This window comes from Phocoena phocoena, chromosome X (genome assembly GCF_963924675.1).
Source record: "Phocoena phocoena chromosome X, mPhoPho1.1, whole genome shotgun sequence".
Taxonomy (NCBI): domain Eukaryota; kingdom Metazoa; phylum Chordata; class Mammalia; order Artiodactyla; family Phocoenidae; genus Phocoena; species Phocoena phocoena.
Genome location: NC_089240.1, coordinates 85,203,453 through 85,216,997, shown reverse-complemented (window position 1 = coordinate 85,216,997; position 13,545 = coordinate 85,203,453). Strand labels below are relative to the sequence as shown.

Genomic DNA, 13,545 nt, shown 5'->3' with positions numbered 1-13,545 from the left:
TACTATACTGGTAGCACATGTGTAGAAAATAGTAGGTGCTCAATAAATTTTTTTTTAGAATACTGATGTAAGAAAAGAACTTTCAGACCCTCAGAACTGGGAAAAAAATATTTTACATAGTCTAACATTTCTTTCTCTACATTTTAACATCTCTGAAAACAGAACTAATCCTAAAATCCATATCATGTGATAGCTTTAATGGCAGCATTCTATTGTAATGGTTCATAAGATAATGATGCACCTTAACACTAATGGCATCTTAGAGATGATGAAATACTGTGTATATAAAGTATACTAGTGCCTGGCATATAAGCCTCATATAAGTTAACTATATGAGGCTTATAGTTAACTTATTCTTATTCATATTTGTATTTCTAATACTAGTTCAATGCCATTCATATTATGTGGTTAATAAATGTTCATTGAGTGAATTTCTAAAGGATGTAGCTCAAACTTTGTACATCTAAAGCCAAACATATGATATTCCTCCCAAAACTACCTCCTTTTCACAAATTCCCTTTTACGGTCAAAGGTACCATCATTCTGAGTCATGCTGCCTTAAAAACTTGGATCTTTATCTCTTGACCCTTCCCTTAATCCAATATAGGTAGCAAGTCAATTCTTCCTTTACAATTTCCCCTAAAATTTGTCCTTTCAATTTTTTATTCCCCTTAGTCTAGGATAGTGATTCTCAAACTTTTTGGTCTTGGGACTCTTTACATTCTTAAAAATTAGAGGACCCCAAAGAGCTTTTGTTTATCTGGTTTTATATCTGTTGATATTTACCATATTAGAAACTAAAACTCGGAAATTTTTAAATGTTTACTAACTCATTTAAAAAATAAGCCCAGGGCTTCCCTGGTGGCGCAGTGGTTGAGAGTCCGCCTGCCGATGCAAGGGACACGGGTTCGTGCCCCGGTCCGGGAGGATCCCACGTGCCGCGGAGCGGCTGGGCCCGTGAGCCATGGCCGCTGAGCCTGTGCGTCCGGAGCCTGTGCTCCGCAGCGGGAGAGGCCACAGCGGTGAGAGGCCTGCGTACTGCAAAAAATAAAAATAAAAATAAGCCCATCACATGCTAACAATAAATGAAATATTTTATGAAAAATAACTATATTTTCCCCAAAAATGACTTAGAGTGACACAGTTTTACATTTCTACAAATTTCTTTAATGTTTCTGACTTAATAGAATACAGCTGGATTCTCTGCTTCTGCATTAAATCCGTTACAATATGTTGTTCTGATTGAAGTACATGAAGAAAAGCCAGGCTCACACAGATATGTAGTTGGAGAAGAAAGTAATATTTTAATAGCCTTTTCAGAAAATCGTGGATATTAGTCTTTGATACTTCACTAAAACTTGGTAAGTGATAGCCTCTTAGGGAACAGCTGCAATGTGGAATCTGAAATCTTATCAATGAACCGTCTTTGTACTCTGTTCCATTAAAATTCATTGATATATCTTGCACTTTGGATGGCTCTTTTACCCATGCATAATTTCATATCATACTTGATAATTTGGAAATTAGCTATACCAAGCTTCCAAATATTGACACATTTCATTATACAATATCTAAAAATCACATTCATTAATATTGCTACCATCCTCATCAGGAAAGTCTTTAAGTATTGGGAAGCTGTCAAGTTCACAGTGGCAGATACAAATTTTCCAAACTTGTAATTTTCGCTTAAAAGCTCAAATTTTATCACTGGCAAAAAACAGTGTCAGTTGTTTTCTTTGAAATGACCAGCTCACTTTGTGCATTTTCAAGAAAACATCTGCCAAATACCCAAGTCTGAATAAACACAGTTTATATGTCAGTCACTCTTTGAAGTAAAAATGGTATTCTGTGAAAAAAGCAGCTGGTTTAGCTCACAACTCAATCACACAAGTGCTTTTCCTCAGGACAACTGTTGTACTTTAGAATGCAGAAGGGATTTATTTGTACTTCCCATTTCATCAAACATAATATTAAAGATGTGTCTCACAGGTTGAAGTTTAATATAATTAATGAAGTAAATTTTACTGCTTCATTTGGGACAGTATTAAGTGAAACTAGCATTTTTGTTTTTTACTGCAGTGAAGAACACAATGACCACTAGTACAGTCTGGCCCCACTGCCCTTATTTGTGCTAAGGCACCAGCAGTTTTATCCACCATCAGTACAAATGTCAACACAGTGAAAATAGCTAATAACATCTTGATATTGCTATAAAGATAACTTGAACCACTGAGACCTCCTGAAAGGTTCTCAGGGAACCTCAAGGGGTCCACAGAGTGTATCTGAGAACTGCTAGTTTAGGATGTCATCATCAAGTTAGTCTCCTAATTAGTCTTCCTGACTCTAGACTCCATCATAATTCATAATGTTTGGCACTACTAGATACAACTTCCTACAGTGTTGCTTTCAACATGTTCTGCCCCAAGTTTTTCAGTGATTTCCCCACTGGATATAGGATAAAGTTCAAATTCCTTACCATCACATTTAAAGACCTCTACAATTTTTCCTCACCCAACTTTTTCAGCCTTACCACCCACCACTGCTTGACACCAATTGTAATTAAGTCAATCTGATCTATTTAAGGTCTCCTGAAATACAATTTACACAGTTCACAACTTTGCTTGAAATATTCCTGTCATATCAAACATCAAATCTCAAATCCTACTCAACCTTCACGGCCTAGCTCAATGCCTACATACTTTATGATGCTTTTTCTAATCACTCTGGTTTACAGTGTTCTTTCCTTCCTGGGAATATCACAGCAATTATTATCCTCGTGTTAACATATACTGCATTTGATAATTTAATTTATACATTATTTAACTTTATCTGCTTTCCTTAGTCCTCCAACTGGATTATAAACCCCTGGAATATGGAAACTCTGCTAAACTTTGAATCTTCTACATTGCCTCGATCAATACAATGAACACAGTCAATTTTTAAAAAATGAAATCAATGAATGAATTCCCTTTCCAGAAGCAAGAGGAATTCAGTTAGATGAATGGTTCACATGGTCTGTGAACTACTGATGGTCCTTGAAAGTCTTCCATGTGGACAGTAGATTGATTTCTTAGAGTTATTAACGTTTTCAATGGGAATAATTATGCTATTTAATCAAATTCAGCCCATTGGCATCTCATGAAAAGTAATCCTCTCCTCATTAATTCTGATGAGGTTTTCACAGTGTTAATCAAGAAACTGGAAACCATAAACAAGACCAAAAGACAACCCCTCAGAATGGGAGAAAATATTTGCAAATGAAGCAACTGACAAAGGATTAATCTCCAAAATTTACAAGCAGCTCATGCAGCTCAATAACAAAAAAACAAACAACCCAATCCAAAAAAGGCCAGAAGATCTAAATAGACGTTTCTCCAAAGAAGATATACAGATTGCCAACAAACACATGAAAGAATGCTCAACATCATTAATCATTAGAGAAATGCAAATCAGAACTACAATGAGATATCATCTCACACTGGTCAGAATGGCCATCATCAAAAAATCTACAAACAATAAATGCTGGAGAGAGTGTGGAGAAAAGGAAACACTCTTGCACTGCTGGTGGGAATGTGAATTGGTACAGCCACTATGGAGAACAGTATGGAGGTTCCTTAAAAAACTACAAATAGAACTACCACATGACCCAGCAATCCCACTACTGGGCATATACCCTGAGAAAACCATAATTCAAAAAGAGTCATGTACCAAAATATTCACTGCAGCTCTATTTACAATAGCCTGGAGATGGAAGCAACCTAAGTATCCATCATCGGATGAATGGATAAAGAAGATGTGGCACATATATACAATGCAATATTACTCAGCCATAAAAAGAAACGAAATTGAGTTATTTGTAGTGAGGTGGATAGACCTAGAGTCTGTCATACAGAGTGAAGTAAGTCAGAAAGAGAAAGACAAATACCGTATGCTAATACATATATATGGAATCTAAGGGAAAAAAATGTCATGAAGAACCTAGGGGTAAGATAGGAATAAAGACACAGACCTACTAGAGAATCGACTTGAGGATATGGGGAGGGGGAAGGGTAAGCTGTGACAAAGTGAGAGAGTGGCATGGACATATATACACTACCAAATGTAAAATGGATAGCTAGTGGGAAGCAGCCGCATAGCACAGGGAGATCAGCTAGGTGGTTTGTGACCACCTAGAGGAGTGGGATAGGGAGGATGGGAGGGAGGGAGACGCAAGAGGGAAGAGATATGGGAACATATGTATATGTATAACTGATTCACTTTGTTATAAAGCAGAAACTAACACACCATTGTAAAGTAATTATACTCCAATAAAGATGTTAAAAAAAAAGAAAAAAGAAACTGTACAATAAGTGACTCAAAGGACCCTGTTGAAGTGGTTTAAAAGGGAAAAGATGGCAATCATTGCTCTAGATCAGCAAAGAGACTCCCATGTGAACTCAATTCTATCTGTTACAATTATTTCCTTAAAAAAGATATAAAGCAAATGCATTAAAAATTTTATTTGTTAATCTGAGAGACAGGTGTAAAGATGTTTTTTATGTTACTCTTTACACTTTTCTATGTGTTTCATATATTTTAAAATAAGTAAGGAAAGTGGTGTGGCACTTTGAAGCACATATGGTGCATCGATATACAAGCGCGTACCATTTGATCGATGCATGATGCTGTCCAGTTTGTACTTACCAGTGCATCATCTTGCAATGAAGCAAAAAAGAAGCCATAGAGCAAGTTAATTTGCTCCTTGTGATCAATGAAGTCAAACATTGCAACCAGCCAACGATAAAAAAGTACCTATTGAGAGACAAAATGCTTATCTTTAGAGAAATATAACTTGCAGAGGAGAGAGCTTAATTTCCCCCTCAGGGCTGTTTTAGAAGCCTCTAGCACAAAGAAGGATAATAAATTTCATCTCTCAGTAAAAATTTCTGTTTGAACAGACTCCTTGCATCAAGCTACATTGTTCCAAAACTACAGGCTTTGCACAAAAGGCCACTGCCATTACTCCATAAGTGGCTCTTCCTTGCCAGCCCTTAAGTAGTTCTGAAGGACTTATCATCAAAGTGTTTAAAAAGATTACCTTGGTGCTACCAGAACACTTGCCAACACAAAGCCAAGAGACCGCCGTAATCACAGAATCTTCTGATATTAGAGTTGCTGGAATCATACACTTGAATATCCGAGTGTTTACAGCACTCCCTGGAAAGCAGACAAACTCTAAATCAAACTACATTTTGGGATCTTGACTGTTTCCTTACTATTATTAACTCTTAGTCCTAAAAAGTTCACTTCACATTGAAGGCAATAAAATAATATTCAATATATCTTATCATCATTATAAAACATAGTTTGAAACAAAAATGTATCTTTAACTTTTAATATAAACTATAAAGCAAATTCTTTGGTTCTAATATTTTTATCTAACAAGGGAGGATGAGTACAGGATTTCTTCTTGGCATGATGAAAATGTTTGGAAATTAGATAGTGGTGATGGTTGCACAACTCTATGAATATGCTAAAAAAAACAACAACCCTGAATTGTATGCTTCAAAAGGGTGAATTTTATGGTACGTGAATTACACCTCAAAAGAAGTCTTTTACTCCTAGGAAAATTTCAAGGACTTTTTAAAATGGCATAATAGATTCTGATTTATTTAAAGCTACTCTAAGATATCTTGCATGAGCTGCTACATTTAAGAATAAATAGATATATTTCTAGTCTCCATTCCCCCCCCAAAAGTGGGAAGGATAGCAGAATCAAACAACTATACTATTAGCTGGTAGTAATATCATTCTATATTGGTCCAATCTTTCCATCATATTCTCTTGGCTTCTATGCTATCCTCCCATCTGCTAATAGAAGTGAGTTTGCAAGTAGTTTTGTGTATACCCTATGTCAACTTCTGCTTATTAAGGCTTCAATAATTAAATATACATATATATCATCAATTTCTTTTTGTATTTAAACATTGTTTTATTTGCATTATACAGTGGTGATCACAAACCATTCACTGGAAAAAACAGTGTTCTCAACTTCTCATGCAAGTAGAAGCCTCAACAATATCTTGGATACATGTGTCTTTAACCACTGTTTTACAGGTATTATAGCATGGTAATCACATCCATTCAGTATAACACTGTTCTCAATTTCTCCCACAAGTAGCATTCTTAGAAACATACAGGTCTTTAAACGCTGTCTTACATGCATTATAGCATGGTGATCACATCCATTCACCAAGATAACACTGTTCTTAACTTCGCCTGCAAGTAGCATTCTCAGAAACATCTTATACATCTTTTCTTTTCCTACTAGTGTAGACCTCTTATTTTTTTAATAAAAACTGTATATATTTAAGATGTACAACATGATAATATGATATAATCAGCCCTCCATATCCATATGGATATGGATAAGATGCACCTGTGGATTCAACCAACCACAGACAGAAAATATTCGTTTAAAAAAAAATTCCAGAAAGTTCCAAAAAGCAAAACTTGAATTAGCCACACAAGACAACTATTTACATGGCATTTACATTGTATTTACAACTATTTACATAGTGTTTACATTGTATTAGGTATTATAAGTAATCTAGAGATGATTTAAGGTATATAGGAGGATGTGTGTAGGTTATATGCAAATATTACGCCATTTTATCAAGGGATTTGAGCATCCTAGGATTTTGGTATCCGCAGGGGGTCCTGGAACCAACACCCGGAAGATACTATATACCTATATATAATAAAATGACTACTACAGTCAAGTTAATTAACATTTTATCTCCTCACATAGTTACCATTCTTTGTGTGTGGTAAGAGCACATGAAATCTATTTTCTTGCAAATTTCCAGTATTCTATACAATATTACTAACTATAGTCATCATGTTGTACATCAGATCTCTAGATTTATATATCCTACATAACTTCAACAATATATCTCATCAATTCCTACCCCATCATTCTGTGGAGAAGAAAGGAAGCAGTGATGGCAGGTAATGAATCACAAGAATAAAAATCTCTGCTTTCCAGTCTCATGGTATCTTGTTTTTACTCCTCTCTTCTCCCCTACTCCCATCCCCCAACCCTTGTAAAGTTTACAACAGTCTGACCGCTAACACTTTACACATGTACCAAATTCAAAGGGAGAATTCAATATAGACTCTATTCTTACTTCCCAGTGACTTTTCAATTACTAAAGAGTCCAAAGTCCCTTTGTACCTAATTATGACATTTCTAGCACACCTGCCCCTCAATATGTATTTCAACTTAGCAAAAGAGCTACATATAAAGATCTGGTAGTGACGGTGGATATCACAGAAATAACTAAAAGGAGAAAAGCAATTAATGAGGCTACATATAATGTCACCAAATTCCAGCTCAACAGAAAAATGAAATTAGACTAGAAAGCCAGAGATTATTTTTTAAATTGTTACATACAAGTTTCTAACTCTGAGGCATGCATTTTGAAACATGCATGCATTTGCAATAAGACCTGGCAAACATCACGAAATTCTAAACATTAATTTCTGAGATATCAAAAAAGAAAAGAGAAATTCCAAAATAGAAAACATCTGTACATTCTATACATGTTTTAAGGGGAGAAGGGATAGATAGAATTGTTCTCGATAAACACTAATCAGTTAAATATGAATTCCTAGAAATTTGTCAAAACCAATTTGAAACCACTTAGAAGAAGACCAATTTTATTAGGTCAAATTTAACTTTGTAGGAAAACAAAGAGAACTAATCAGGTAAAAATAGAGAACTAGGGACTTCCCTGGTGGCACAGTGGTTAAGAACCCGCCCGCCAATGCAGGGGACATGGGTTTGAGCCCTGGTCCAGGAAGATCCCACATGCTGTGGAGCAACAAAGCCCATGCACCACAACTACTGAGCCTGTGCTCTAGAGCCCATGAGCCACAACTACTGAGCCCGCGTGTCACAACTACTGAAGCCCATGCACCTAGAGCCCGTGCTCCGCAACAAGAGAAGCCACTGCAATGAGAAGCCCGTGCACCGCAACGAAGAGTAGCCCCCACTCACCGCAACTAGAGAAAAGCCTGCACGCAGCAACAAAGACCCAACACAGACAAAACTAAATAAATAATTTTTTTTTAAAATATAGAGAACTAAAATTCCTGGAAGTCATATACTGAATTTGGCTAGTAATGTGTTGTCTCTCTCTCTCAGACACACACACCTGCAAACATGATAGGGTATGCACAAAGGAACCCAATATGCATGGGCTAGAAAATGGTATATAAAGTATTCAATTTTGATAGTTGTCTTAATTTAAAAAAAAAAAAGGAGAAAACCCAGTAGCAGTGTGGTGTAGCATAAACACTAGAAGGGGAGTTAGGAGATCTGAGTTCCCCAGTTCTAGCTCTGAGATTAAGCAAGTCTCTTTAACTACTCTGGGCTTCAGTTTCCTCACCTTTAAAATGAGAATGTTCAAGGGCTAAAATACTCTCTAAGTCTAAATTTGGGTGAGGGTAGGTAAAAAGGTTCTTCTCAAGTAAAAAGAATAATAGACAGATATTATTTCTTTCTAAGAATCTCTCCCCACTGCCATTACAAATGAACTTAGAACAGAAAAGGAAGCATTGGCACAAAAGAAAAAGCATCTTGACTATTAAGGCCACAGAGACTGGAATGGAGACAGTATCAACAGGGACTTGCCATAGATAAGTGAACCTAAAGGCAGTAAAATAGACCAAGTGATCTCTTAATGTGCCTTCTGGCAACACTATTTAAATTATTATCTATCCTTCCTAAGAGAAATACTAAAAATGGCTCCCATGTATTTGGTGACAAGAATCCATTTTATTGGGGCTTCCCTAGTGGCGCAGTGGTTGAGAGTCCACCTGATGCAGGGGACGTGGGTTTGTGCCCCGGTCCGGGAGGATCCCACATGCCGCGGAGCGGCTGGGCCCGTGAGCCATGGCCGCTGAGCCTGTGCATCCGGAGCCTGTAGCTCCGCAACGGAAGAGGCCGCAACAGTGAGAGGCCCGTTTTATTTGTAAAGATATGTGATAACTAGCCATTTTCAGCATATGCACATAGAAACTTTTAGTTCATAAGGTAGTCTGAACACAAGAAAGGCCCATCTTATTGATATAATCTTATCAGATTGGTTTTATGAAGAGAATAGGAAAAATATATAGTTCTTTAACTGCAGCTGATTCCAATCAACAATCTAATTCAAAGTCTGAAAGGCAAAACAAATAGCAAACTGAAAAATTTACCCCCTTGACATACCAAATTTGCCACTGAGTGCCACATTTAACAGAATGTCGATTCCTTCTGGAGCTAAGCCATTCTTCCATGCCACGTTTTCCACAGTTTTCAAGTGTTTCTCCAAGGTTTTATCTTTACTCTGTGAAGTTTTAATGGGACCTGGAAGAGGAACAGTATTAAATAGTGAGGATTTTAAAACTCTCTCACTCCTCAGCCTCAACAGTTACAAATTAGGATTCTTCAAAGGAATAGCTTTATGTAAAAGATGTCTTCCTAAAAACCCTTCAAAGCCTTTAAAACCCTTGAATACTTCACAGCAAAGCAGGAAAACTGAATCCTGCCCTGGCTTCTCTGCTCTAAACTAACTAAAAGCACTGAACTTAGACTAAGCTGTTTCAAAAACTAGGGCAGTGGTTCCCAAACTTTGCTGCACATTGGAATCACCTAAGGAGCCGTTAAAAAATCCCAATGCCCAGCTTGTATCCCATACCAATAAAATCAGAAAGTCTAAGAGTGGATGCAGGTACCAGTGGGTTTTAAAGATTCTCGGGAAATCCCAATGTGTAACAGTTTGGAAACCACTCTGCCAGGAACATGCTTTGTTGCTATATCCCTAGTACCTAGCATATTGATACGTAGTAAGTGCTCAATAAATGTCCATTAAATAAACAAAAATCACAAATGAGCAAAAATATGCTTTCCTTTAAAAATCCTTAAGAAAAAAAGTCTGATATTTTTAAAGGAATAGGACTTAACATAAGGAAAACAATCTGTCTTACCTTTCTCAAAGTATGTCAGTGCTATTTGCAGAGCGCCTTCTGCTTGATCATCAGCATGTTCATAATCTTCCACTGGATTGTTTTGTCCATGTTTCGAGATGCTCTTTGAGTCACTTAGGTCCTCTGTTACTTTCCAGGCTGAGAGTCTAGTCTGATAGCTATTACTACCTTGTGAAGTCCTCTTTCGTGCCTGAGAGTTCTTAACTTTCCTTTGAAGTGACATTACTGCAGGTGTTCTATACAGAAACAAGTGTCAAGTTACCATTAACCAGCCAAACTGTCCCTCCCTTTTTACTCCACAAAGACAGGGATCACACATGCCTGTATTCCCACATTTAGTACAGAGGACCTAGCATACAAGTACACAATAAAAAAACTGACAGCAATCCAGGCAACAAAATCTATAGGTTAACTTTCTCAAAAATCCCTTGACCTAAATAGGAACAGAAATGACTCTCCAAGGTAACATTCACTAGCTGGCCTTGTGAGGGGAAAAAAACAGTAAGAGTACAGGCAACATAACAAATTCTCTTAAAAGGGCTATATCACATAAGTGAGTCCAAAACTAATCCATCTCATGAACTCAATGTTACTTTCTCCACTCCTACTTTTCTCCACCCTGCCTTGATTTTGCTTTTAATCTTTAATGCTGCCTGCTTTGTCAGTGCCAAGTTAAAGACAAACTGGTGGCCAAACTAAGCATTTTCAGAACATAATTCACTTATTCAATAAATAATTACTGAGCATCATCTACAATATATGCCACGCACAATTCTACTCACCAGGGATAAAATAACAAAACAGTCAAGGTCTGTGCTCTCATGAAACTTATGGGGGTGGAGTGAAGAGGAGCTGTGAGAGAGTCAATAAATAAGTAAATAATAGTGAACATAATATACAGTGATGTCATAGAAAAGAGGTGGGGATGAGAAGCTACTTTGGAATAAGTGTTCAGAGAATGCCTCTCTGATGTGACCTGTAAGCTGAGATTTGAATGCCAGGAGGAACCAACCATGTTAAGAGCTGGTGGAAGGGTATTTCATGGAGAGGAAAGAACAAGACATGCTAAGACCTTAAAGCAAGAGCTCTGTGTGTTAAAGAAACAGCAACAACACCAGTAAGAGGCAAGGGTCGGTGGGGGTAGTAGCATGAAAGAGGTACAGAGTAGTAGGAGACGAAGTCAAAAAGGCAGACAGCGACTGCTATATTGGGGCTTGTAAGCCAGAACAAGGAATTTGGTTTTTAAGTGTCATAGGCAACTATGGGGGAAGGGAAGACTGTTACAGAGGGGAGTGATACCATCTGATTTATGTTTTAAGATCATTTTAGCTGCAGTCCGAAGAATAGAATGTTAGGGGTGCAGGAGTGGAAATAGACAATTAAAAGGGTCTAGCAAAAGTCCAGAAGAGATATGACTGCAATCTGAACCTGGCCTAAGGTGTAAATGGTAGGAAAGGTAGAAAATGATGGTATTTGTGAAATGTTTTGGAAGGAGACTGGGCAAGGCCGTAATAAAGGAATTAGATGTAGGGAAAAAGAAAGAGAGGAAGCCAGAATGACTTCTAAGTTTTGGGCTTCAAATAGGAAAAACTAAGGGAATGGTCGTAATGACACTCAACCCCACCTCCCTAGAACAGATGAGGCAGGAGCAGAAGAGCAATATGCATGCCTAACCCACCGAGAGGTTCCAGGTTCCGAGTTGTTTTTTTGGGTCCTACGAAAGAAGGGCGGGCGAGCAGCTTCTGGCCCTTTCCAGTGGAACCGTCCCATCGCTCCCCAAGGACCCCCTTTCACAGCCTGCCCCAGCAGGGACCGAACTTGGCCGCGACAACTGACCCATTGGGCAGATTCCCGTTCTGGGGGAAAACCCGACACCTTGTAGGACAGTCTTACTCAGAAGTCAGGAGATTGATTCCCTTCGGCCTCGGGGATCCCACTTTGCCCGGTGTTTAAAAGCACCTCACCTAAAATACTCCTCAGTCCCAAAGCCTCTGGAGTCCAAACGTCACCTACCGGATTCAAAAGAGCGGGCTCCGCCCCGCGCATGCGCTTCCGAGGCGACACAGGGGGCTTCAGGGCGGAGCCGCGCGCTCTACTGAAGCCTGATTGGTTGGGTCACAGCTCAATGGCGCGAGGCGGCGCGCGCGCCCACGCTGACGCAAACGCAATTCCGCAGAGCCGCCGGCCACACCCGCCAGGCCCGGGTACGCCCGGCTAGCGGGCAGTTGCTGCTGAAATCAGCCGATTGGCTGATGTTCCCACTGTTCTAATATTGTTCCCATTCGTCACTGTGCCTAAAACGGAACAATTAGTGTCTCGGTTCTTGAGTTTAACAAGACCAATTACAGTGATCCATTTGCTCAGATTGACCCCAAATGTCGGGCTTTGAATCTGTAGGAAAATATGAAACTGCAAACTTCTCAATAAAGGCTGCTTCTCCCATGTTGGGCAAGAGAATTAGGTTAAAGGGTCTGACACCTCTGAAGCTGTCGCTAGGAGGTGGGAGGAAAGGACGGCGGCTGAATTTGCCCTCCTTTTACCGAGGATGGGCACGCATACCTTCTAGAGTATGCTGGAAACGTATGTCCTGAGCCAGATGTGGCATCTTGTAGGTAGCCGGCCAGTCAACAAGTAAAGATTCCTAACTTTGAGGAATCGATGGACCTTAAAGAAACTGGCTAAAACAGCAGCAAGGGCTTAGTCTGAGACCTGAACTTAGTCCCTAGTTTAATCTCTTACTAGAGTAGGAACTGGAGAAGAAAGATAAAAATTTAATGACTCTCACTGATTTTTTTGAGGCCAAAATATACCCATAAACTATAGGCAAAAGTGTGGGAGGGGGCTTCCCTGGTGGCGCAGTGGTTGAGAATCCTGCCAATGCAGGGTACATGGCTTCGTGCCCCGGTCCGGGAAGATCCCACATGCCGCGGAGCGGCTGGGCCCGTGAGCCACGGCAGCTGAGCCTGCGCGTCCGGAGCCTGAGCTCCGCAACGGGAGAGGCCACAACAGTGAAAGGCCCGCGTACCGCAAAAAAAAAAAAAAAAAAAAAAATAGAAGTGTGGGAGGAAACTTTGCAATCTTGGGGAGAGATGAAGAATCAGACTAAGTTGATGTATTTGGGAAAGACTACAGCAAAAAATGATTATTTACCACATCTTACATTGTTTTCAAAGTACCTTCAAGAAATCATATTTAATCATGCATGAGAACTGAGTGTTCAATATTTACTATGATAGCTGATCTTCCTATCTAGTAAAACTGAAAATTTCTCGAGTCATTTTTAATAATCATTTCATACTCAAATGTAAATTGGAAAGAATTTTAAGCCTTCAATCCCCTTATTTTTGTAAATGAAATTGGGACCCTGAGTGGTAAAATAACTTGCCTAATGTGACAGGTCTGTGGCACTGGAATTTGTGCCAGTTTGTGGATGCATATATAGTGAGACACTGGCTCAGCTTTACTTAATATACCTGCAATTATTTCTGAAATCATTCTTCTACTTTCCCTTGGCATCACCTAATAAAGCAG

General features: G+C 38.8%; 1 protein-coding gene across 2 annotated transcripts in view; it reads right to left on the bottom strand.

The window, feature by feature from the left end:
- Positions 1-10,237, bottom strand: part of CENPI (centromere protein I) — a 42,355-nt gene extending 32,118 nt beyond the window's left edge. For both annotated transcript variants that reach the window (XM_065900985.1, XM_065900986.1), the window contains exons 1-4: positions 10,015-10,237; positions 9,257-9,394; positions 5,078-5,196; positions 4,684-4,791 (exon numbers count right to left, since the gene is read on the bottom strand). In XM_065900985.1, the coding sequence (XP_065757057.1) occupies positions 4,684-4,791; positions 5,078-5,196; positions 9,257-9,394; positions 10,015-10,237 (588 nt within the window). The remainder of the gene's footprint in view (positions 1-4,683; positions 4,792-5,077; positions 5,197-9,256; positions 9,395-10,014) is intronic.
- Between the last annotated feature and the right edge of the window lie 3,308 nt (positions 10,238-13,545).